Source organism: Muscardinus avellanarius (genome assembly GCF_963383645.1).
Source record: "Muscardinus avellanarius genome assembly, chromosome: 12".
NCBI lineage: Eukaryota > Metazoa > Chordata > Mammalia > Rodentia > Gliridae > Muscardinus > Muscardinus avellanarius.
Genome location: NC_137798.1, coordinates 111,077 through 134,503, shown reverse-complemented (window position 1 = coordinate 134,503; position 23,427 = coordinate 111,077). Strand labels below are relative to the sequence as shown.

The 23,427-nt window shown below is 35.2% G+C and overlaps 1 protein-coding gene across 1 annotated transcript in view; it reads left to right on the top strand.

The window, feature by feature from the left end:
* Window positions 1-22,211, top strand: part of DPH6 (diphthamine biosynthesis 6) — a gene marked incomplete at both ends in the record, with an annotated part of 193,480 nt that extends 171,269 nt beyond the window's left edge. The window contains 3 exons of the mRNA XM_080706910.1: window positions 16,510-16,604; window positions 20,836-20,923; window positions 22,158-22,211. Coding sequence (XP_080563036.1) covers window positions 16,510-16,604; window positions 20,836-20,923; window positions 22,158-22,211 — 237 coding nt within the window. The remainder of the gene's footprint in view (window positions 1-16,509; window positions 16,605-20,835; window positions 20,924-22,157) is intronic.
* Between the last annotated feature and the right edge of the window lie 1,216 nt (window positions 22,212-23,427).

Sequence of the window (23,427 nt, the reverse complement as noted above, 5' to 3'; positions counted from 1 at the left end):
TCACTCTCTAGTTACCTCTCTTTCTTCTTTGTTACACATACAATTTTTAAAAAATAGTTTTATTTGTATTCTTTGTCAATACTTCCTTGCTGTCTCAGATGCCTCATGTACCTGCAATCTGGCTTCCCCTACTACTTCTAAATGGATACAGCTCTGATCAAGATCACTCACAGTATCCAATTTATCAAATCAATACATGAAATTCTCTATTTGCCAGTTACAAACACTCATTGTTTCTATTTCCATTTATGATGCTATACTTACCTAGTTTTTCTTCTTTTGTTCTGATTACTCCATCTCTTTTACCAGTTAGTTTCCAGTCAAAGCTCCATTTCCCCCTCTATAAACTTTCTTGTGGGTGATCTCATGTAGTTAGTCTATTCTTTTTTTTTTTTTTTTTTTTTTTTTTTTGCGGGTCTGGGGATGGAACCCAGGGGCATTCGACCTCTGAGCTACAGCCCCTGCCCTATTTTTTATTCGTTATTTTGAAACCAGGTCTCACTGAGCCGCAGAGGGCCTCACTAAGTAGCTGAGGCTGTCCGCGAACCGCGATCCTCCGGTCTCAGCCTCCCGAATGCTGGAATTACAAGCGTGCGCCACCACGCCCGGCTTACTTAGTCTATTCTGATGACTCCCAAATCTTCTAGCATAGATTTCTCTACTGTATGCCCAGAGGGACCATAAATTAAATATTTACACATTTAATTATGGCTTTTATGTCCATTGCTCTTTGTTATTTCCTTTGTCATCATCTTAATTCAGGAGCCTGTCACTTCAGGCCCAGACTCTTACTAACACTTCAAATTTGCCTCTGCCTTCTATTTTATTTACAGAAATGTTCATTTTGCCTCCTAAGATAATTGTTTCAATATATTCTACTGTAATGTGTCACTCACTAAAAACCTTAAATGAGTTTCCATTGCCTTAAGGCCCAAATCCAATTCTTTGTACTCCTCTTTCCCTTGCTTCCTATATCTAACCCACTAACATGATCTTGTCTGCTCTGCCTCCGAAACATATTCTAAATTCAAGTACTTCTCACCATCTATACTGCTACCAGCAGACCACAGTCATCATCTCTTATCTGGCATACTACATCAGCCTCCAACTGGTCTACTTCCACCATTGACCTGCTGTGATTCATTATTCACACAGATGCCAGAGTAATATCTTTAAAGTATAAATCAAATTATATAACTACTTGCTTTAAACTATAAATGGGTTTTCACTGTAATTAGAATAACATCTAAACTCTTATGAGATCATAACCTATGAGACCCTGTATCTTCAACATCCCATCAGTCTTCTCTCTGTCTCTGTCTTGTTTTCACTGAGCCATAGACACTTATGCCTATTACTTAAGCACAATTCTGACCCTTTTTCTCCTTAGAATTTTTCTCTTCTTGACATGTTTTTCCTCCAACCATCACATGATTAGTACCTTTGCATAAAATGTCAGCTCAAAAGCAGCCTCCTTAGAAAAGCTCTTTCTGGCTAGACACACTAAAGCAGTTCTCTCCAGATTATCTTATTTATCTGCTTACATGTATATTGACTGCTGCATCTTATGCCATTAGAACACCAATAATCTCACCAAGATTTTGGTAGACATTAGTTATTTAGTTCTTTCATTCAGTTGCTTGGTGGTGATATAATATTTATTGAGAATCTATCCTAAAGTACCTGAGCCTCAACTGTGTAGAACTGAACATTTTTTTTCTAACTTATCTGAACCATCATTGTATTTTATGACAGGGAACAGCTCTATTGTCTACTAAGTGATACAGCCAAAAATAAAAATTAAAAATTAATGTAACAAATTATTTCCTATACTTCTTTATTCATAAAGCCCCAAGTCTTTAATTTTATATTATTGATATCTTATTGTATTTCTCCTTCTATTCTCATTTTCTCAGCATTAGAATTTACTGTAGTTACTGCATAAGTCTTATATGTGAAATGTTTCTCCTTCTTGTCTTACTCCTTGTTGATCCATTCTATACACCCATTGTATACAACCATGATATACAAGTTCAAAGTTGATCATATCACACTCTGCTGATAACTTTCTGTGCATGTGTGGTACTGGGAATTAAACCCAGGGACATTGTAACCTTCAAGTTACACTCCCAACCACACATGCACATTCCATTCTCTCTCTCATTCATTCATTCTCTCTTTCTCTGTCTCTCTCTCTCTCTGTGTCTCTCTCTCTCGTCTCTCTGTCTCTCTGTCTCTCTCTCCCTCTCTTACTCACGCACACATAGACACATTAAGGTATGAAATATTAGGAATCTACATGCACACAACACTTGTGATTTCCTCCAGATCCCACCTCCATTCTTCCCTCTACATGTCATTGAAATTGATATTGATAATTTTATATATGGACATAGGCTATAATCTCAGTGCTTATCATTTCATGTGTACCCGAAGCTGCATGCTTGGTAAAAGAGGATGACCTTCCCCAATAAAGGACCAGTCTTTGTTCAAGGGTATAGGAGTAGTTGTTTTCCCCTGCTAGAACTTCCAAATAAGTTGTCAAAACCCAGCCCTTTTTCAATGTTTTTGTTTGTTTTCTTTTGAAGTGGGATCTCTGTAGACTGCTGAGAGTCTGGCTAAGTTGCTGAAATCTGGTTTCAAACCTGTGATCCTCCCGACTGGGATGACACCTCCAAAGTGCTGGGATGACAGGGCTAGGCCGCCATGACCAACCCCTAATATATTTTTGAGTTGCTCCTCATTGCCTCAAAATTTAAAAACCTTCCTTTAATATGATTCATCCTTGCAGGAAATTGAGGCTTGTAAAATGAGAAGTCTACTACATCTACCCTAAGCTTCATCAATTTTAAACTACTGATGGTTCTACTCCCCTTCTCTGCCTGCAATGTCCTTCTTTAACTTAGCTAAATCTGATTTATCCTAAAGTCTAAATGCATAGTTCACAACTGTGAGGTTGTTACTGCTTAAATAAACCTGTGTTGAACTGATTTTCTTTATGCTTTTTTGTACATAAAATTTCTCATGCTGTATTTTATTTTATCTTAAATAGAACTCATTATCTAATTAAGGCACGAAATATACAAATGATAAATTCAAACACTATCAAATAATGAAAAATCTTCCAGTGACTCCAAGTTGCCAGTTACTTTATCCTTTCACAGAGCAACCACCCTTTTCTATTCCAATGTTTCTCTTCATTTTGGAATATACAAATGTATATGCCTATGTTTAATCATTTTGCCTATGTTGGTACATACTATACATATTTTTCATCTTCCATTTTAGCACATAAATATGCCATTTTTTCTAATCATTGCATTTATTATATGAGTATGCTATATATATTCAATCCATTCTTTATTGGTGGACTTTATTCTTTTATTGGATTTCTAAATGCTTTTTGCTATTGTAAATAATGTTGGAATGAATGGCATTGTACATATGTTTTGGGGACATTTTGTTAAGTGTATTGGTATGATAAAATCCTAAAAGTTTAATTACTGGGTCTGAGAGTGTATATGTTTTTAATTTTTGTAGGTATTGAAGACATTAATTTTGAGCTATGTCATAATAACATTAGGGAATTGTAAGAAATGTAAGATCATTTGAAGGACCAGAATATCAGAGAAAACAAAAGTATTAAACATTGCCTCTTTCCCTTTACGGTATTTCTTGATTCAAGCAGGGTGTGTTGGGATGCACATGTAATCCAAGTACTTGGAAACTGAGACAGGCGGATTGCAGATTCATGGCCAACCTTGGCAATTTAGGAAGACACTAAGCAACTTAGTGAGACCTTGTTTCAAATAAAAATAGGGGACTTCCGGGAAGATGGCGACCGAGAAAAGCGGGCTTAAGAGCCCCGATAACAACCAATCTCCATTACCACAAAATCAGCGCCTTTCATAGCTAGAAAACACCATCACCAGAGAAACAAAAAAATCACCAGGCTCCAGAGAGAAAGCAGACTGAGAACAGAGCTCAGAGCCACAGAGGAGATACACCGGCCTCACGCCTGAGGACGCGGCAGCAGCGCCATACTGCCGGCGGCAGCGGCGACTTCACCGGACGGCTACAGCAAGCCAAGGTGAGCCGCTGCGGAACAGCCAGGCAGGATTTCTCGCCGCAGGTAAAATCTAAAGCTCCCAGTGGCTGAGCTCAGCACACGCCGCAGGGATTCAGAGTGGAAATCAAAACCAAGAAGAAATACGCCAGCCTCACGGCCGAGGGCATAGCAACGGCGCCATATTGCCACCGGCGGCAGCAGCACTGAATTCAGCGAGGCCAGTACAGCTACATCTGCGTACTCAAGAACAGTGAGTCAAATTGCGGGCCACAGAGGAGAAATCCCAGTACTGTACTCCCTGGGACTTGACCCAGTGGGGGAGGGGCGGTGGCAGAGATATCACACCATAGGAGAACGTGCAACCTGGCACCCCCCAAAGTCTAAAGCAGCCTCTATCGACTCTCTGGGTCGGAGACTCTGTGATACAATCCAGTAAAGGAGTAGTGGGGTCTGAGATACTACTGACTCGAGATCCAGAACACCTTAAGTGAAGTCATAGTGACCCAAGGGAAGAACCCAGAGAAGGCACAAACTTCCGAAATCATGGGAAAGAGGAATAACACTCGAGCAATGAATGCCCACAACCCCACAACATCAGAACCCGATAAAACAGAAAATCAGAGATTTCTAGAAGATCAAATCAGGAAAATAACTGTAGAAATAATAGAGGTGCTTCGAAAAGAACTCAGAGAGAGCCAAAAAGAGATAAAGGATGCAATTAATGAAGTAAAGGCCTCAATTCAAAGCACAAACAACCGATTAGACCACATGGAGAACAGAATCTCGCTCTTAGAAGATGATCATTCCAAAAATGAACGCATAGTTTCTAATCTAGGAAAAAATATCCGACAGCAGGAATCTGATATTGAAGAAATATGGGCCCATTTTAAGAGAGCTAACCTAAGAATAATTGGAATAGAGGAGGGAAAAGAAAGTGAAACCAAAGGGATCAACAATCTCTTCAAGGAAGTAATAGCAGAAAATTTTCCAAACATAGAGCAAGAGGTTGATACACAGGTCCAGGAAACTTATAGAACTCCCTTTAGACAGGATCGGAGAAGAGGATCCCCACGCCACATAATTGTCAAAATGACCAATGTGGAAGCCAAGCAGAGAATCTTAAAAGCAACAAAAACAAAGGGCCAAGTGACATTCAGAGGCAAACCAATTAGAATCACTCCAGACTTCCCAAACCAAGTCATGAGAGCCAGAAGGGCTTGGAGTAACATATTCCAAACTCTGAAAGAAAACAACTTCCAGCCAAAAATTTCTTACCCAGCAAAACTTTCTATCAAATTAGATGGAGAAATAAGAAGCTTCCATGACAAACAGAAACTGAAGGAATTTATGTCTTCAAAACCAGCACTAGAGAAAATACTCAAAGAGATTAACTACAAAGAAGAAATAGGTAACACACACCAGAACTAGAGAAACAAGAGTTTCCATCCAACAGACAACTAAGATTGGTTATCTGTGGAGATTCATTATTTATGTTAGTCTTTTACCTATCTCTAAATGGTATTGTTTGCCTTTATTGTTGTTAATTTTTAGGATTTCTAGTTGGAATATTAATATACCTTCAGATATAGCATTTGGACATATTTTATCCCATTCTATTAGTAACTGTTAACTCTGTTTACATTGTCTTTGGATATACAATATTTTTTTTTATTTTTTAGGGAGTTTGTATACTCTTCTGTTGCCTGTGCCATTGAAATCATAACCAAAAAATCACTGCCAATTTCAATGTTGTGAGGTTTTATGACCCAGATTTTCTCCTAAAAGTTTATAGTCTTAAGATTTATATTTAGGTCTTTTATCTATTTTGAGTTAATATTTGTATATGGGATTAGGTAAGGGTCCAACTTTATTCTTTTCCATGTAATTATTATGTTTCAACAATATTTAGTTAAAAGATTATTATTTCCACCACCAAATGTTCATGGAAACCTTGTCAAAAATAACTTGACAATATAGGGAAGAATTTAGCTCTAGGCTTTTATTTAACTCCAATCGTTTATATATCTGCCTTTAGAATAGTACTACACTGTTTCAATTATTGTAGCTTTATATGGTTTGAAATCAGAAAATATATATCTTCTAGCTTTGTTCTTTTTCAAGATCGTTTTGGGTATCTAGAGTCTATATTCCATATTAGGATAGATTTTTTTCCTGAAAAATAAATATAGAAATATATAATAATTTCACCAAAAAAAAATAGAAAAAAATATTCTCTGGTAAGAAAGAAAGTAAAAAGAAATATTGAAATGTTATCTTTAAGTCCTCAAAAGCTTGGTATCAGACAAATGAAACTGTTATGTGAGATTATCATTTTTAATTTTGGATAAATTGCTAAAATACTAGATGTCAACCACCAAGCCAGGCATGGGAGGGAGGGATGGGGAGAGAATGGGGTGGGGATCGTGTGGGGGCTGACTGGGCGATGTGTGCATGTATGTCTACAAAAGTTTGTATCCCACTATGATGTATGAATACAGTGCACCAATAAAAAAATAAAATAAAATAAATTTAAAAAAAAACAAATAAAAATAGGGCTGGAAGGTAGAATGCCTTTGGGTTTGACCCTCAGTACTGGAATTACAAATAAAGGAAAACAAAAGAAAGTTTTTCCTGGTTCAGAAATGGTACAGAGATGTCAAGAAGCTAAGGAGAAGACTTCATCCAAGAAGATAAGTGAGGCTTTCAACAGTTTTATGGGACTAAAGAGACAAAAGTTAACATTTAGGGCAAACCAAAGTGAAGTAAACCTGGTTAACCCTTCAGATTTTCAGTGGGCACTACCAAATGGGCTATACTTGAGGAGTAATAGTAACACAGAAATAAGCTCTATCCCTTGCAAATACCTCAATCCAGCTTGAAGTCATGTTAGTTATAGACTGAATTGAGTGATTTAATCATAATTTGGTTCAGAACATTAAATTACCTCTAAAGACTGTTGCTTTCAATTTTCAGCAGGTAGTCAAAAATGGCCAAGCCTATCAGTAAACTTGACAAATTAACCTAAACTCAGAAAAAGAGACAATAGAAACATCCCAGAGGAAATCCATGTAAACATATTAAAGTCAATCACTAAGCCAAACTTGAGAAGGAAGGATGGGGAAAGGAATGAGATGTGAAGTGGGGAAGGGCTAAATGAGTGATACATGCATGTATGCCTCTATCATCTTGTGCCCCATTAAGATGTCTGACTACAATGTACCATTGTATGACTATAATTTAAAAAACAGATTTAGATTCTTAAATGATTATAACTCATATGCTCAATAAATTGGGTCAGAAAATATACTATATTTTAGGGGAGAAATAGAATTTATAAAATAATCAAATAGAATTATGGAACTTAAAAATACAGTACCTAAGCCAGGCGTGGGGGCGCACGCTTGTAATCCCTGCGCTTGGGAGGCAGAGACAGGAGGATTGCTCAAGTTCAAAGCCAGCCACGCTGGCTTAAGAGACCCTGTTTCCAAAAATAAAATAGGTCTGGGAATGTAACCCGTAGGTAGAATGGCTTCCAGGAACCCCAGTACCACCAAAAATTAAAAAAATATATACAATACCTGAAATTAATAACATAATACATGAGTTTACTGGTAGAATTATATAGCTGGATATACAATTAATGAAAATAGAGTGACATAAAATATACAGAACTGAAGCACAGCAAAACCAGGATGGAAATGGAGAAAAAATACATAAAATGTGAAGAAAGATGTTCATCATAGACGCAATTAAAGTTTCAAGAGTGGAGGAGAAATGTTAGAACAAAAACAGTGTTTGAAGAGATTGTGTTATGGAATCTAGCTGCAGTTGTCTCTGCTGATTTTGAGTAGTAGTTTCTCAGGATAATAAAAATTGCTCTACCTGAGAAGAAAGAACATTAATGAATAACTGTATATTTTGAACAGGAATATAACAGGAATTTTTCCTGGGAGTTAGAGAAAATTATACCAGATACTCTGAGTGTCTTCTTTTTCTCTAGAGCTCTGCATAATATAATCTATGTGCATGTCAACCATTTGTGAAGTGAGTGCTCAATAAATATTTAAACAATAGTAATTTTTTCTCACCTCATCCACTTACCTGATACAACTCAGGTCTTTTTCCAGACTCCCCACATTTTTTCTCTCTTCATTTTACCTTTCAGTTTTTGCATATGCTTACAAAGGATCCTCAGTCAATTGCCTGGTCTATTCAGATGATGGTGCTAATGTAAAAGCAGAGTAAGACATCTCTCTCACTTTATCTTCCTTTTGTACTTAGGGTATATGATTTAATTTCTTATTTCTGATTCTATATTTTGCATCATTGGCTAAGAAAAATCAGATAGTAAGGAATGCCTGTATCTTTTTGTCTTTATAAATATGATTAATCTCATTAAGTGAGATAAAAGATTAATCACGTGATCATTCTTCAACTTATTGATACAACTCTCACCAGTAGTAAGGAGAGAAGAAGGGCAGGGGGAGGGGACAGACAACCCTCAATTTGTACAGCTTAGATAGAATCAGGTAGAGGAGAACCCATTTTGTTCACCAGCCTCAAGATGCTTAGTTATCTCTTCTTACCCCTGTGTACTGTGGATAGACATGACTAGTTAACTGTAGTAGGTCAGTTTCACTGCTATATCAGTGTTTTAATATATGGCTATATCTAATAATTGATATTTTAAACTAAATGTTTACATATTTGAATAGTTTTTCTTGCAAAAAATATAATATTTAATTATGAGAAGTATAGACAGATTGTTTGGCAGCAGTGGTGCAGAGAAGATATTAACCTTTGGGCAAAAGCCCATTTTAAGATTCATTCTGATCACACGGACTAAGTGTAGGACAGGTATCAGCAAAGCATCGCTGTACATAGATGCCCAGATATAAATCCTAGGCCTTTTGCTTACCTAAAATATTGGTCTAAGTGGTTTCTCATGTGTAAAATGGAAGGAATAACAATGAAATAATATATAAGGTACCTAGCTCAGTATCTGGTACATTCAGAGTTTACTATTTTAAGGTTTATTATTACTGAAGAAAAATTCAGCAACTTTCCTGCTTTTCAAAACGCATCTAATACAGAGTAGTGAGGTCTCTACTGTTTAAAACTGTCAAGGGGTTGCCATCTGTAGTATATAAACATAAGATAGCAATGCTAACAGAACAATGGACAGAGGCTGTAAACTACTGTACAAAAGAGAATGCCTCAAAACCTAATATGAATATTAAAAGACACTCAAACTAATTTAATAGTCAGGAAAATGCAAATTAAAGCAACAGTGAGATGTTATTTTTAACTGGTTTATCTCACAAAAATTAGAAAGCTGGATAATGCCAATTGTTGACAATAGTGAGTCTCTAGACCTCTAAACCATAGTCTGATACTTCCATTCTGGAGGGCAATCCTGTAGTACCTAGATGAAATGCCTCTATCCTCCTTAATATAGCAATTCTACTACCATTCTATAAGGGAATATTAATGAGAATGGCCTTTACAGGTTATTTTTGATGATGGGTGAGGATTATTGGAGGCAATATAGATATCCATTCATGAAAGAGTGGATAGTCAAAATGCAGTGGGTACCCATTGTAAATACAAGTCTGCAGCTAAAATATACTCAATAGATATAGCAGCAGCCACACTGGGTAAAAATAGTCAGGATTTAAATAAATTAAAAATACAAGCATATAAGAGGATAGGATATTTGCAAGGACATAAAAGATTCAGAGTAAATAAACAAGTACTTTAAATATATGTCTGTAATAACGGGAAAGAAGGGCTAAGGAAAAGAGGTGAATGGGAAGTTAATAAATAGAAAAATAGCCGGGCGTGGTGGGCACACTTGTAATCCCCGCACTTGGGAGGCAGAGACGGGAGGATCGCGCAGGTTTGAAGCCAACCGTGCTGGCTTAAGAGACACTGTTTCCAAATAAAAATATAAAAAATAGGTCTGGGAGTGTAACCCAGAGGTAGAAGGGTTTCCAGGAACCCCAGTACCACCAAAAAAAGAAAGAAAGAAAAAAGAAAAGAAAGAAAAATAAAATACCAGCATGTTGCTGAAAATTTTAAACATAAAATATAAAAGAAGCAAATAAAATAAAAACTGTTGTTATATTAGTATATTTCCTAATGATTTATTTCCTCAGTTTGTTTTATATACAAATTCATGTAGCTGAATATTTATGCATATTTTATTTACATAATGGAGTCAACAACACATAAACAGTCACCTTTTTTCTCCTAAGATACGTGCTAATTTTCTCACTTAAGTAAGTATACTTTGAGAATATATTAACTAAAGCCTATGTAGAGCCCATCACATTCATATTTTGCATATGAATGTATAAGTACATATTTACATATTATATTTTATAATACATATCACCTATATAATGACATTTACATAAGAGATTGCAAGTTATTATGTTTTGGAAATATTGGTTATTTCCAAATTATCATAAATAATGTTATTTTTTAATATTTTTGTGAGTTTATTGTGATACTGGGAATTGAACCCAGGGACATTCTACCTCCAAGCTATACCCTGAACCCTTTTATTTATTTATTTTTTTGAAACAGGGTGCCTCTAGGTTGCTGAGGGGCTCACTAGGTTACTGAAGTTGGCCTGAACCTGTGATCTTCCTATCTCAGCTGCCCAAGTACTGGGATTACATGAATGTGCCAAGATGCTCAGAGTGACATCAATGATTGAGTGACTAAATGAGATAAAAACAGTGACTCTCATGTATGAATTATATTCACTGTGTTAGATCTCCAAAAATAGACTTCATTCTTAAAAGTAATGCTCTGCTCCCTTTTACCTGGTACTTCTGTTTAGGAGTGGCATTTATCCTATGCTAGTCAGGCTCTTTGTGGAAGCATACACAGGTGTCTCAACTATGGGGAGGGAAGCCAGTTGGTCATTGAGTATTATATGCTACATAGGGTTTTGAAGGCACTGTGAGAGAGTCTAGGAAATTTAGAAAACTACAATTTTATAAATGCCATACATAAAAGACTTCCAAATTCAAGAATTAACATAGTGATACAATATAGAAATGTAAGTTTCAAGCAGGATAATTAGTATCACAGGCAATAAAATGACTGATATCTGTAAATTGGAGAGAATACTATGTGGTTTTTTTTTAGCCCTTTATATTTTATTTTACAACATTAAGTCTTTTTGACTTAGCAGCCAATCAAGGTTCTTTTGAATATCTATTGTATCTATGGTATTAGCTTTATATCTTTGTATTGGAGTGAAGTATGTGACCAGATGGCTAAAGTACTTGATTATCTGTTTAAGGATCTTGGTTTTTATTCAGTAAGGAGTGGTCAGCCACCAAAACTTTTTGAGTAGATGAATGCCATAATCATACAGTATTAAGGGCAGTTAGTGCACTGGTAACATGCAGAGAAAATGAAAAGAGCTGAAAACAAAGTATGAAGATGAGGTGATTTTGTTTGTTTGTTTTGGGTTTTTTGGTGGTACTGGGGGTGGAACCCAGAGGTTTTTTACCTCCGGGCCATACTCCCAGACCTATTTTATATTTTATTTGGAAACAGGATCTCACTAAATTGCTGAGAGCCTCACTAAGTAGCTGAGGCTGGCATCGATACTGTGCGATCCTCCTGTCTCAGCCTCCCAAGTGCAGGGATTACAAGAGTGTGCCACCACGCCTAGCAAGATGAGGTGGTTATAGTTGAAGAGCAAAGTGGTCATCAGGATGTTAAAATGGAAGAGACCGAGCACTTTATCATCTCACTGCTGTGTACCTGGTACATTGAATAGGATATGGCACCCAGTAAGTGTAGAGCAAATGTTTGTTTAGCCAATAAACAGATTAATAATTTTTAATTAAACTATGTACTGAAAGAAAAGACAGATTTAAGTTTTACTGTAGTGTTCCAGCTTCATTGAACTATTATAGACAGGAATTGAGTAGGAAGAGAAATTTTTAAGAACAAATCATAATTTGTAAACATTTAACAAATATTTTGGTGATGTTAATTTATGGGAGAAAGGATGTTTCCAATTTTTTTTTAATTTTAGAGTCATTTGCAAAAAAAGTAATATATATAGTGACAGTCATGATCCTTAGTGGGAATATACAGATAAAAGAGCAGGTGGCCCAAGGTGAGGGCAAACTAATGCAGAAAGGATAGCATGTACTGAGGATTTTCTATGTGTACTTTTAAGAGATTTGAATGTATCATCTGCTAATACTCACAGTATCCCCAAAGGTATTACTAAGAAAACTGAAATTCAGAGAAGTCAAGCAGTTCTTCAAAGTTCCCATTCCCAGGATGATCTCATGATGTTCAGAATATGAATCTAGATGTATCTACCCCAGATTTTTCATCTCTGCTGAAATTACCCTCTATTCATGAGTTCTGTCTACCTTTTTCACTAAATATGTATAATAGTTTTGTCCTTGTCCACCGAGTCCAATATTTTGTTATTGTGCAAGACTTTCTCTTTCCTCTTTATTGGGTTTTTTTCTTTTTCTTGATTATAGGTCACATTTTTTATGTTTTAAAATCTTTCTATATTTTATGTTCGTGAGTAAGAATAGTAGAGCTGGGTGTGGTGGTGCACGCTTGTAATCTCAGTACTTGGGAGACTGAGACAGGAAGATTGCAGGCTGGCAGCCAGCCTCAGCTACTTAGTGAGGCCCTCTGCATTTTAGTGAGACCTTGTTTCAAAATAAAGAATAAATTAAAAATTGGGCTAGAGGTGTAGCTCGGAGGTAGAATGTCCCTGGGTTCCATCCCCAATACCTCAAAAAAAAAAAAAGGGTAGAAACTAAAGTAAATTATATTCACCCAGAAAAAAAGCCATGCTTCTTTCTCTAACAGCTATATTCTCTTTGGTCTAATATCAGCTAAGCTGGGACTGGTCTGAATTTCATTTCAGTTCAATTGGCTACTTCTTTTCTTTGCTGTGAGAGCAAGATTAGGGCATGGGGTTCAGCTCCAGTAAGTTAGAGATTCCCTGCTCCCCTTTACAGACAGTCCCACTACCAAAGACTTTTTTTTATTTTTAGAATTTTATTGGTGCATTGTAATTATATCTGGTGGTGAGAGTGATACATTCATATAAGTACACAATGTCTTTTGTTGTGTTTTTATGTGTATTCTTCAAGAATGTTCCTCTCTAAACCTCTTCAAACCCTAGGAAAAAATCTCAGTCCTCCTACTCTGTCCTCAGCCTTTTGAGTAGCAAATAATCAGTAGAAAAGATTTGATGGGCAGGTATTCCTAAGGAAATCTCTTGTCCCTTCAGGCCCTGGCCCCAGCTTATTGAAATGTAGCCACTTTGTTTACTTGATTAAGGTTTTGTGGGGGAAATGGGCAGGTTGAACTGACTACTTGTGTCTTCTGAGGACTGTAATACTCCATCACAGAAGTCCACAGATCTGTAAGAGTGTGACTGCTTTCCATAATAGAATTCTCTAATCTCTAGAAGTTTGATTCTCCTGCCTTCCTCAGTTGAGAAGATAGTCATATAACTTCAGTCATTTGGGAAAAGTCCATCCTCTCTGAAATGTATTTTATCCAAACAACTTTTTTATTCTCAATTCTCTTTGAGTAAAATAAAAATAGCACAATTTTATAGCCCATCTGACATTTTTGTTGAGGTGATGATAATAGCTGTATGCTTCAACTTTTTATATTCGGTACTAACTAGAATTTTAAATATATTTTAATCATAAAAACATTAGTTCTTAGTGAAAGAATAGATATATGAAAAATACTTATCTTTCAATATAAGTTGTTATTTTATGTACTTAAATCCTGGAAACAAGCATAAAAATTTCATTCCTGATTGCTTAGTTATTTTATGACAATAATACTGATAAACTTACCTAAGAGAACTGCAAAATTGTATTTGAAATGATTCAGTGCTAGCAAATAATAGTACTGATTATGAAGTGAAGCCAGAGACAGACCTGCAATGTAGTAGGAATGAAATTGCTGCTTTCCATGAGTGATGTAAATATTAGTAGCATTGACCTAAAGTTTATAAAAAAATCAAATTGACCAGGTGTGGTGGCGTATGCTTGTAATCCCTGCACTTGGGAGGCAGAGACAGGAAGATCGCTCAGGTTCGAAGCCAGACGCGCTGGCTTAAGAGACCCTGTTTCCAAAAATTAAATAAAAAGTATAATATAGGTCTGGGAGTGTAGCCCGGAGGTTGAAGGGCTTCCAGGAACCCCAGTACCACACACACAAAAAAATCAAATTGTAGGTATGTCTCATAAATATGTGTGAAATGTGCAAATCTGGATCCTTCCCTTCCCTAAAGTGACACTTTCTCTCACATGCATATATCATATTTTAGTGCTCTAAAGGTTTGATTATTAAGAGAGCTATATTTTTAAAAAGTGGTCAGTAGAGGGCTTCTTAGAGGTTCTCTGAAGACAATAAAAGGCCTCGGAGCTGGCTAAAGTAAGCCAATAAAAGTGAGTTTTCCTCTGAGTATTTGTGTATGTTAGAGTTAGAATTTAGAGGCACTACAAAAGACATTATAAGGATTCATAGTAAGAATATCTGCTGATTTCTCAGTGTTAAAAACCACTGGGCACTTTATCCTGATTTCTTTACTGGGAATCTATATGTCCACACTAGTGAATCAAAGGAAAGGGAGATGAGATTCTACACATTCACTTACAGAAGCAACATCACTGTCATTTCTCATTTTGTAGTACTTAAATATATTTGGAAAATTTCAAGAGATAAAGGATGTTATTTTATTTACATTTGGATCTTTATCATCTTGCAAAGCCTAGCTAATAATTACTGTTCAATAAATATGTATTAAAAATTGAATGAATGAATGTTATATAAATGTTTAATAAAAACTGAAAATATCCCTGGATACACTCAGTCTTTAGTAAGTACCTTCTTGAATGTGTTAGTCTTTTATATGAACAAATGTTGGCTTAACATAGCAGCTTACATTATTTTTGCTACAGACTTAGAAACACTTCTGTAGGCTTTAATAGCCTTGCAAACTTCTATAGATTACAAAAATAATATAGAACACTGATAAAACCTTTTCTAGTAAAGGAAAGCTAATAGTTGATAAGATATATTTCTTACATGAAAAGACTGGTCATAAGTGATAAAGATGAGATTAGAAGATGTGCTTGGTAGAAAGTTGTTTGCATGAGAGATCAGCGAAGGAAAAAAGGGGGGATAGGTACTTAATGTCAGAACAAAGAAACACCCTGAAATTTATATTCCATTACTATCCCTATGTTTTTATTACAAAGCAGACCTTAATTTAATTTAGTTTAATATGGTAAAATAGTTTGCTTCTTGCTGAGTTTCTATTTCACAGCCAAGAATGAGGGAAATTTATCTACTTTGCTTTTGGGAACTATTATCGAAAACATCACTCTTTCTCCTGCTCAATTTTCCTAATTTTTGGCTTTACGATGCCTCACATAACTGCTGATCCTCACTGGGATAGGTAAAATTCTCATAGATCCATGCTTTAAGTCCCTAAAGGAATATATTCAATAGCTGAAATTTAATGAATTCAGAACAGTAACACAATTACAAAAATAACCAAGTAAATAAATATGTAATTGTGCAAGTAAAACTGAAGACTTAGGCAACAGTGCCAGCACTGGCACTTCAAAGGAATGAAAGTGAATCAAAGTGATGAAAACCAGATAGAGCGGTGCAAAGATTCATATTCATGACAGCCATTGATGCCAGCCATGTACGAGACAGATAGGAGAGTTAATTCTGGGAATCAGGAAAATTCAAATGGCATGACTTTTATTTCATGCAAATCATAGGGTATTTTTTTATATTCTTTGCTTGTTGGCTTGGTATTTAATTTCAGGTTGGATTAGACAACTTAATAAGGTATCTCAACCTATTTTGGATTTAGAGCTTTGGAACTTCACTACTTGTTAGTACCTTTGGAACTTTTCTAGTAATAATAGCCTCAATCACAGTATGGAGGTGACTCCTTTTGTTTCTAGGCCTAAGGAAAGGCCTTAGTTTAGCTTCTCTCTGTCCCTCAGAAACACTCTAGAAACATTTTTTTCCTCTTTTGCATAAAGATCAAAGCACAGGGAGAACACATTTTGGCATATATTCTCATTTACTACACAGCAACTTATCCTTCCTTCAAAGCTAAAGCTAGTAGCATTCCTACAATTATAGTAATTTATGAGTTCTAGCATTATAAGGTGATATTACTTTATTTAAGGGTTTTGGGGTTATTAAAAATGTTTGCTGTATTAGTAACATTTTTAAATGACATTTCATTAGGCAGAGGGTAGTTATTTTCCTGTAGTTTGCAATCAGTTTTGGAATCAATATTTTCTACTTGAATTTTTTAGGATAAGTGAGAAATTTGCTGTCTAATCTAAAATTTTCTGTTCCTCTATTTTTTCTATTTTCAGCTCTCTAAGAAGTATGGAGTCCATGTATGTGGAGAAGGTGGAGAGTATGAAACATTCACTTTGGATTGTCCTCTATTTAGGAAGAAAATCATTGTGTAAGATATCTTTTCAGTACTTTTTCCCTCTCTTTAAAAGTGATAGGAGTAACTTAACATTAAGCTCGAGGCATGCCCTCCAAGTTCACACTCAGTTTGTTTATTACCACTGAAGTTGTCTGAATACTTAAATCAGTACCTGACAAGAAGAGCCCTTCATAGAAGTCTATAAACTTTTTAGACATTGCACTTTCTTTTACTTGCTGATTATGGCCTGCAGTAAAACTGGTACCACACACTGACACTTTTATCCTTTCATGAACTATGAATTGCCTGTATTATTTTTCATTACAGCTACATTTGATAAACTGCCACATCAGTAGCCCATGAGTTCTATTAACCCCATCCTCTTTTTCCTTTTTGGGGGGTGTGGGGGGCTTTAACTAATTATAATGGTAACACTAAACATTTCTCTTCAGTTATTTGGAAGTTATTTTAACTTATAACCTTTTTTTAAAAAAATGGATTCAGTCTATGGTGAGTAGTGTGTTTTTTTTGTCAAAAGTTGTTAAAATTAGTATGGTGCAAAACAGGAGCTTTCTTATTATCCATACTCTAATTTATGTCACTCATTTCATATGCTAACAGCAGAGCATTTTATCTACTTTTCCTGAGCTCTTATGCTTCTTGGGAAAGATTATGTTTGACTGAATGAACAGTTTCAATATATTCAACATTAAGACTTAAATTATTTGTACATTTGTTAATGAGAGAGGGAGTGATATAAGAAAATTAAGACAACTCTAGGCAGATATTCTATTTAAAATATTAATTAGTCAGACATGGCAAAACTTTTTAATCATCATGTTCAAGATGCATGCATTCTTTCAAGTTTTTCTAAATTCTTTCTTATTAACAATTAAGATAATGGAGCCAGGCGTGATGGCGCATGCTTGCAATCCCAGCATTTGGGAGGCTGAAACAGGAGGATCCCGGTTCATAGACCGCCTCAGCTACTTAGTGAGGCCCTCTGCAACTCAGTAAGACCCTGTTTCAAAATAAAAAATAGGGCTGGGGAGGATGTAGCTCAGAGGTAGAATGCCCTGGATTCTATTCCCAATACCACACAAAAAAAGATAATGATAATTTATTTGGCAAATATTTATTCAATGCCTATTATGTTCAGAGCATTCTGCTGAGCACTATTGATGTTCCAAGATAATTTTTACCATATCAGGAGTGAGAAGGAGATATATCTGTATATAATTATGATACAGGGTGGAAGGGTAAGAGTTAAAAGCTCCATAGATGGAAAATATTTATTCTGAACATGATGATTGCACAGTAATTCATGAAGTATGCATGGGTATTACTTCTATGATTAGTCAAGAAAAGAACGGGCATACTAGTGTATGCTTTTAGGACTTGGGAGAAATCTACAAAGCAGAGACTAGATATCCTTGAAAATAGCAAAAAGTAAATTTATGAAAGAAAATAGAAGAGCAATAGTGAATGGCATTATTCTCTTTAAAACTAAAAACTGTTCATTTCAGATCTAGTCTCTCCCCATTGACTCATGCTTTATATAGTGAACAAAATTATTTTTTTGTTTTGTTTTGTTTTTTGGTGGTACCGGGGTTCCTGGAAGCCCTTCTACCTCCAGGCTCCACTCCCAGACCTATTTTTACATTTTTATTTGGAAACAGGGTCTCCTAAGCCAGCGCACGCGGTTGGCTTCGAACCTGCGCGATCCTTCTCTCTGCCTCACAAGCGTGGGTATTACAAGTGTGCGCCACCACGCCCGGCTCAATAAAATTATTTTGATCAATTAGGGACTATAGATTTAACAGAATTCATAAAAAAAATCCCATTCTTCATTAAATGCTTAAGATTTTACATAATCTGGGTAAAATTTTTATTCTAAGTGCAGCAATTACATCGATTAAGTAAACTATTAGCTGCCATCCTTCTGTTTTTAGTGGGGATAACTGAGATGAGGAAGGAGGGCATGAAATCCTTTTACTGAGAATAGTATTGGTTCAGGTTAATTATAGTTTTGGTGGAACTCACTGTCAAAGTTATCAAAACCAAACTGCCTAAGTTAAGCATATTTAAAGCTCAGGGTCTGTTCCTAAGGCTGTGGTCAGGAACAGAGATTAAAACTTATTCTTAGAAGAAGATCATAAACAGAAATTGAAGATTGAATCTGATTGCTCAGCCAAGAGACTATCAGGAGAGACAACTTTGAGAAACAAGAAATAACAAATTAGGGTTAAAGATCAAGTGACAAAGCGGGCATGGTAGCTCACACTAGTAATTCCAGCACTTGGGAAGCTGAGACAGGAGGATTGCACAGGTTCAAAGCCAGCCTCAGCTACTGAGGATTATTTTCTGAGGATCTCAGAAAATTAGTGAGACCCTGTTTCCAAATAAAGTGAAATATAGGTCTGGGAGTATAGCCTGGAGGTAGAAAAGTCCCTGCGTTCCACCCCCAGTACCACAAAAAGAAAAAAAGAAAAAGATAAAGTGATGATCAAGCCAGAGGGGCCAAGTGGTAGCAAGCAAGAGTACCTCCTCCACCCTTCTTACTCTTTCTCCTCCTCCTTGTCGTTGTTACTAGAAGCATCTTTTGGTTGTTGTAGCCTATGAAGGTAAGTTATATATTTTCCTCAGGATTCTGACTCTAATTATTTTTATTTCTATTGTGTCATAAATTGCATTTCTTTCAGTGCCAAAGCAGTCTTTTTTTTACTGTTGTTTTCCCTAGTTCATTGACAGATGCATATTTTACATTAAAAGTTTGTGAATATGCCAGGTGTTGTGGTGCATGCCTATAATCCCAGTACTTGGGAGGTTCAAACAGGAGGATTGCAGATTTGAGGACAGCCTCAGTGACTTAGTGAGGCTCTCAACAGCTTAGCAAGACCCTGTTTCCAAATAAAAAATAATAAAATAGGGCTGGGAGTATAGCCTGGAGGTGCAAGACCCCTGGGTTCCACCCCTAGTACTACTAAATTAATTAATTAGTTAATGTTCATGAATGGAATTTTTAATCATAAACATACTTCTTAAATCTACCTTAAATCTTTTGAGTAGAAAGTAAGCATTTTCCTCATATAAATATAATATTTTAGCTGGGCGTGGTGGCGCACGCTTGTAATCCCTGCGCTTGGGAGGCAGAGACAGGAGGATCGTGCAGATTCGAAGCCAGCCTCTCTGGTTTAAGAGACCTTGTTTCTCAATTAAAAATATATATATGTATGTATGTATGTATGTATGTATGTATGTATGTATGTATGTATATGTCTGGGAGTGTAGTCCGGAGGTAGAAGGGTTCCATCCTTAGTACCACCAAAATAAATAAATAAATAAATAAATAAATAAATAAATAAATAAATAAATATAGTATTTTAGAATTAAGTACTTTTGAGGCTTCATCTGTTTCCAGTAAACAACATTGCATCACAAAAGTTGATTCCAAAAATGTTTTATTAGTGGCAACGAGCCAAACTAACAATGTATTTTGCTGTACTACAATGGTCAAAATGCAGTATTAGTATAAACCATAGAATAACTTTCTGCAGCATTAAAGAGATCTGAGGCCTTCTATTTTAAAATTTTCAGTTGAAATACAAGCCATCATCACTCTCTTAAGAAACAATAATAAGACATAGTTATTAGAACTTCACACATAATCTTAGCTATTCATATGTGCTTTTACAGGGTATCTTTGATAAAAGTTGAGTTAATGTATATGTATTCATATGATGCCAGCAAGTAGTTCATACTATTTTACCTGAATGTGGTAATTACTATGTCAACAATCAATTTTAATAGCAATGATATTGTAGTGTGAAGAGTTCCAATAGAGCTTAAAGCCATCAGTAGTACTGCTTTTGTGAAATATAATTGAAATTTTGTGTGAAACACTGAATGAATTGCTCTTAAAAAGGAAAGGAATAATGAAGATAAAGCAGGATCAAATTTGTAGAAATGAAATTGAACAGGAGTTTGAGTCTGAACATTATTTAGAAAACTTTGCATAAACCTGGAAGTTGAACTGTCTACCCTTATAATGATAAAAGTCTTCATTCTTTTTTCTTAAAACTTTAGTATTCTTGATCTTTTTTCCCAATTTAATGTTGGATTATTAAAAGTACTTATTAATCACTGTATATTTATGCTATTGGAAATAAATGCCAAGTGGGTATTTTTGGTCTCTTCCATTAGTAGCAGGAGTGATTTTCCACAATTTATGTAATAGATTAATGCATTATAAATTGTATTTCAGGGATTCCTCAGAAGTTGTCATACACTCAGCTGATGCTTTTGCACCTGTGGCTTATCTACGCTTTTTAGAATTGCACTTGGAGGACAAGGCAAGTAAATGTGAGATTCATGGTGATTTTGATAGAAAATTGAGATTTGTGCAATGGCTATGCATGTACAGTTCAATGACAATAGATCACAAGAGAAAGAAAAATTAATTTTACACCCACAATTTTTCTTATTTTAGTCATTAGGAATTTTACAAGTGCTTTTAGTTTTGAGATTTCTGTATAATAAAGACATTACACTTGTGAAGTTTGCAGGTCAGTTGAAATGGGAATAATAAACATATTAAACAATGAGAAGACAAAGAACAGTATAAAAACAAGTATTAAATCATCATAACAAGATAAGAATTGGGTTATTTTGTATAAGTATTAGAGGAAATATTTAATGATGGATTAATACTGATTATACAAAGAATGAGGAATAAGGAGAAATGGAGGCTTTTCCAATAATATTCCAGGGGGAGCAGAGGTATACAAGTAGAAAGTGAGGCCAAAGTTGAGTTTTATTTTTTACACTGATGTGTGAAGATAGGGAAAAAGGTTAATTTAGATATGTGTAAAATAGATAAAGATATGGATTAGATCTTTTGATTAAAAGCTCTCACTTTTGAGAAGTTGCTTTATATTTATCATAGAAGTAAGCTGGAATCATGTGAGAAAGAGAGTGGTGACAGAAAAAAAAAAGGACTGTAAAAAATCTGTGTATTTGGTGTTCTTCCCCCAAGTCTTGAAGCACACTCATAATTACAGATATGTAATAGGGAATCCGAAAGATCAAGAGGATTAACGAAGATTTGGCAAAGTAGGAAAAGAATGGTAATCCCAAAATCTCAGAATAAGAGAGTTTCCACAGTAAAAAGTACAGGTGCCAATTCTCCAGAAAAAATGATGATGAACAGGATTGGGCTAGAATATGCCTTAGTGGTGAACTTTTATCAAAAAGCTAGTAACCTTCAATAGAATAAAGTTATACAATCCAAATATCCTTCATACTCACTGAAAGGAATCCCTTACTTCTATATTCCTTTAATTTTTGCTGCCTTGTACATGCCCAGAAATCAAAACTACTGAATTGAATTCTTATTTAGACAGTCCTCCCATTACTCTTTTGATTTAGATAGTTCAGCACTACCCGAATAGCTCACTATTCACTGTTTTTGTATGGTACTTTATTCTTCACAGTTCATTGCCCTATTGCAGATAACAATGTTGTCTTTAAGGTAGGATATTCGTTTTTCATTGAATAAACATGGTACATTCTCTTTTCTTTTTTTAGGTTTCTCCAGTGCCTGACAACAACAAAACATCCACTTGTATACATAATTCTTGAAAAGTGTTGTTCAGCATTGTTGACTAAGTTATTATTTCTATACAAAAAAGTTGTACATTAATTATTATGACCATTTTTCCCATTTCCCATTAGACTGTTTTTCTACTTTTTAAATTTACTAATAAGAGAAAAATAATGAAACTATGATTTAATTGGATAAATATCAATAGCATATTCATTAATATTGCCAGCATCTCAGATTTTACTTTCTCGTAACACATCCTCCATATGACCACTATATGATGTATGTCTCTTTTTCTTCCCTTTTACTTTATCTTCATCGCTCTGTTATAACATTTTTTCATAACACCAGTTTTTTTCTTCCTCTTTTTTTTTTCCTGCCCATGTTTAGATACAGAGGTATCATTTCATGTTTATCTGCTATCTGTGTATATTATTTGGTGAAACTTCCTTTTAGATTTTTACCCATTTTTAACTGAACTGTTAATGAAAGTCACTACTTGCTGAGGCTGTCCTGGAAACTTGCAATCTGTCTCAACCTCCCCAAGTACTAGAAATACAGATGTACACCACCATGGCTAGCTCTTTTCTTCTTATATTGTGCTTTTTGCACAATATCTAAAAAGTCATACCCACTGTTATCTATATTTTATCCTACATTATTCTAAGAGTTTGATAGCTTTGTATTTTATATTTGAACCTTTTAATACATTATCAGTTAATTCTTGTAGAGGATGTAAGGTTTATATTTATACTCATTTCTTATATAAATGTTCATTTGTTCCAGCATCATTTGTTGAAATGTATTTTTTCTCCATTCTCTTGCCTTGTTCTTTTATTGGTGTGATCTATTTGTGAGCTCTTAGCTTTGTTCCATTGATTGATCTGTCTGCTCTTTGGCCAAGACCACACTGTCTTGATTACTTTAGCTCTATAGTAAGTCTTGAAGTTAGATAGTGCCAGTCTTCTGAAATCTTCACACTTATTTTCTTCTTTAATATTGTGTTCAGTATTAATATTGAAATAAGTGAGCCTCGTGGGTAGGATATAAACAAAGAAATGGAAGAAAAAGGGAAAGAAGATAAGATAGAATAGGCAAAGGAAAAGAAGTACAACAGAATGCATTTTAAGGGAGTATTTATTGTTGACTATTCTGAGTAGTTTTATTTCTATATGTAAACATCAGAATCAGTTTGTTGTTAATCACCAAAATACCTTGCTGGGATTTTGGTTGGGATTGTATAGATCAAGTTGA